A 1,658-nucleotide genomic window follows, 5' to 3' on the forward strand; every position below is an offset into this window, starting at 1 on the left:
ATTTTAATTTAATTTAATCTACCATTTAATCTACATTTCAGTGAGGCTGCTTTAAAACAATCTGCATTATGCAAGTAAAACACTGTATAAATAAATGTGAAAAGTTTTAGAATGTAGTGTACCAGTCATATCGCCTACATTTACGATACTTTTGCATCTTTTTTTTTAAGCTTGACAGCCCCAGTCCTCATTCACTTTCATCATATTTAATAGAGTAGACAGGATAACGTTCCCATATACTGTAATTCACTTTTTGTGTGGAAGAAAAAAAGTCAAATGGGTTCGGAAAAGACTAGGGTTGCAAAGGGGTGGAAAATTTCTGGTAAATTTCCGGAAACTTACCAAAAATTCCCGGAAGATTCCAAATTACTGGAATGTTTTTGAAATTTACTGGAAATTTTCCACCTTTTTGCAACCCTAGAAAAGACACAAGTAAATGATGACCATTTCATTTCATTTTTAGATGAACTACTCCTTTAAGTAGAATTAACTGATTCATATTTACTCGTTCAACTTTAATCTCCACTAACCAGATGAACAGTAGGACCCCCAGGCTCCAGTAATCGACTGCTTTTGTATATCCTACAGTCGCAGCGTGTGTGAACACCTCCGGGGCGAGATATGTGGGCGTCCCGCAAAGCGTCTTCATCAGGGAGGATTCCTCCAAAATCTTGGACTGATTAAAATCCGTAATCTACAAAGCATTGAGAATTCGCATGTGTGAGGAAAGCAGGTTATCTCAGGTTCAGGATTATTTCTGTGCATCCTGTTTCAACCACAAAGACAAAGGCTTGGCTGGATCTCTGAACTTTGGAACTGCGACAATTAAAGGAGAACGATGTCAGAATCTGAGGCTAAAGCTACGTCAGTTTCTAAGCTCTCAGGCAAACACACCTTAATCAAACAGATGTCGTCATGTGAAGCCAGCAGCACATTCTCAGGCTTGAGATCTCGATGAATAATCCCGTTATTGTGGAGATACTGGAGAGAATATAACAGAACATGTTTGAAAATTTTTCTTTGCATTTCACCTCTGCTATACCTTGTCTCCTAGTTTGGCTTTCTAATAAACCTGGCATTATACACTGTAGAAATATTGTTGGCTCTGTGACAAATTGCTTTTGCACCTCTATTGTAAGTTGTTTTATCTGCTAAATGCATTTTGTCTTGAAGAGCACTTTTCCTTTAAAAGCACACTGGCGTGAGATTCTGCACACAAGTAATGGGCATAAAAATTAGTTAATTGTTTTTTGAAACAAGTACAACAACCTTCATTAATATAGTTTTGAAATGGGAAATTTTTAGTAGTTGCTTTTAAAATGATTAATCATTATCATTTATCATAGTGTGATATTACCTTATAGCATATAACTACAAATTTTAGGCTCCGTCCACACGGAGACGCGTTTAGCTGTATACGCATACATTTTGTATCGTATAGGCGTTTCGTCCACACGGATCCGGCGTTTTGGGAGAGTGAAACCGATATTTTTTGAAACCGGGTTCCAGAGTGGATAAATCTGAAAACGCTGCCCTTGTGTTTTCATGTGGGCAGCGAATCCGTATATTTTCTGAAACGATGACGTCATCAGGCCACGTCTCGCCCCTAGTGAGACACCGCTACGTCACGTAACAGCAACAAAAACATGAACAAACAC

General features: G+C 38.2%; 1 protein-coding gene across 1 annotated transcript in view; it reads right to left on the reverse strand.

The window, feature by feature from the left end:
- Nucleotides 1-1,658, reverse strand: part of LOC107653214 (serine/threonine-protein kinase Chk2-like) — a 14,926-nt gene that overhangs the window by 3,128 nt on the left and 10,140 nt on the right. The window contains exons 10-11 of the mRNA XM_016439886.1: nt 895-981; nt 531-694 (exon numbers count right to left, since the gene is read on the reverse strand). Coding sequence (XP_016295372.1) covers nt 531-694; nt 895-981 — 251 coding nt within the window. The remainder of the gene's footprint in view (nt 1-530; nt 695-894; nt 982-1,658) is intronic.

This window comes from Sinocyclocheilus anshuiensis, unplaced genomic scaffold, assembly GCF_001515605.1.
Source record: "Sinocyclocheilus anshuiensis isolate Anshui unplaced genomic scaffold, SAMN03320099.WGS_v1.1 scaffold117, whole genome shotgun sequence".
NCBI classification, from domain to species: Eukaryota; Metazoa; Chordata; class Actinopteri; order Cypriniformes; family Cyprinidae; genus Sinocyclocheilus; species Sinocyclocheilus anshuiensis.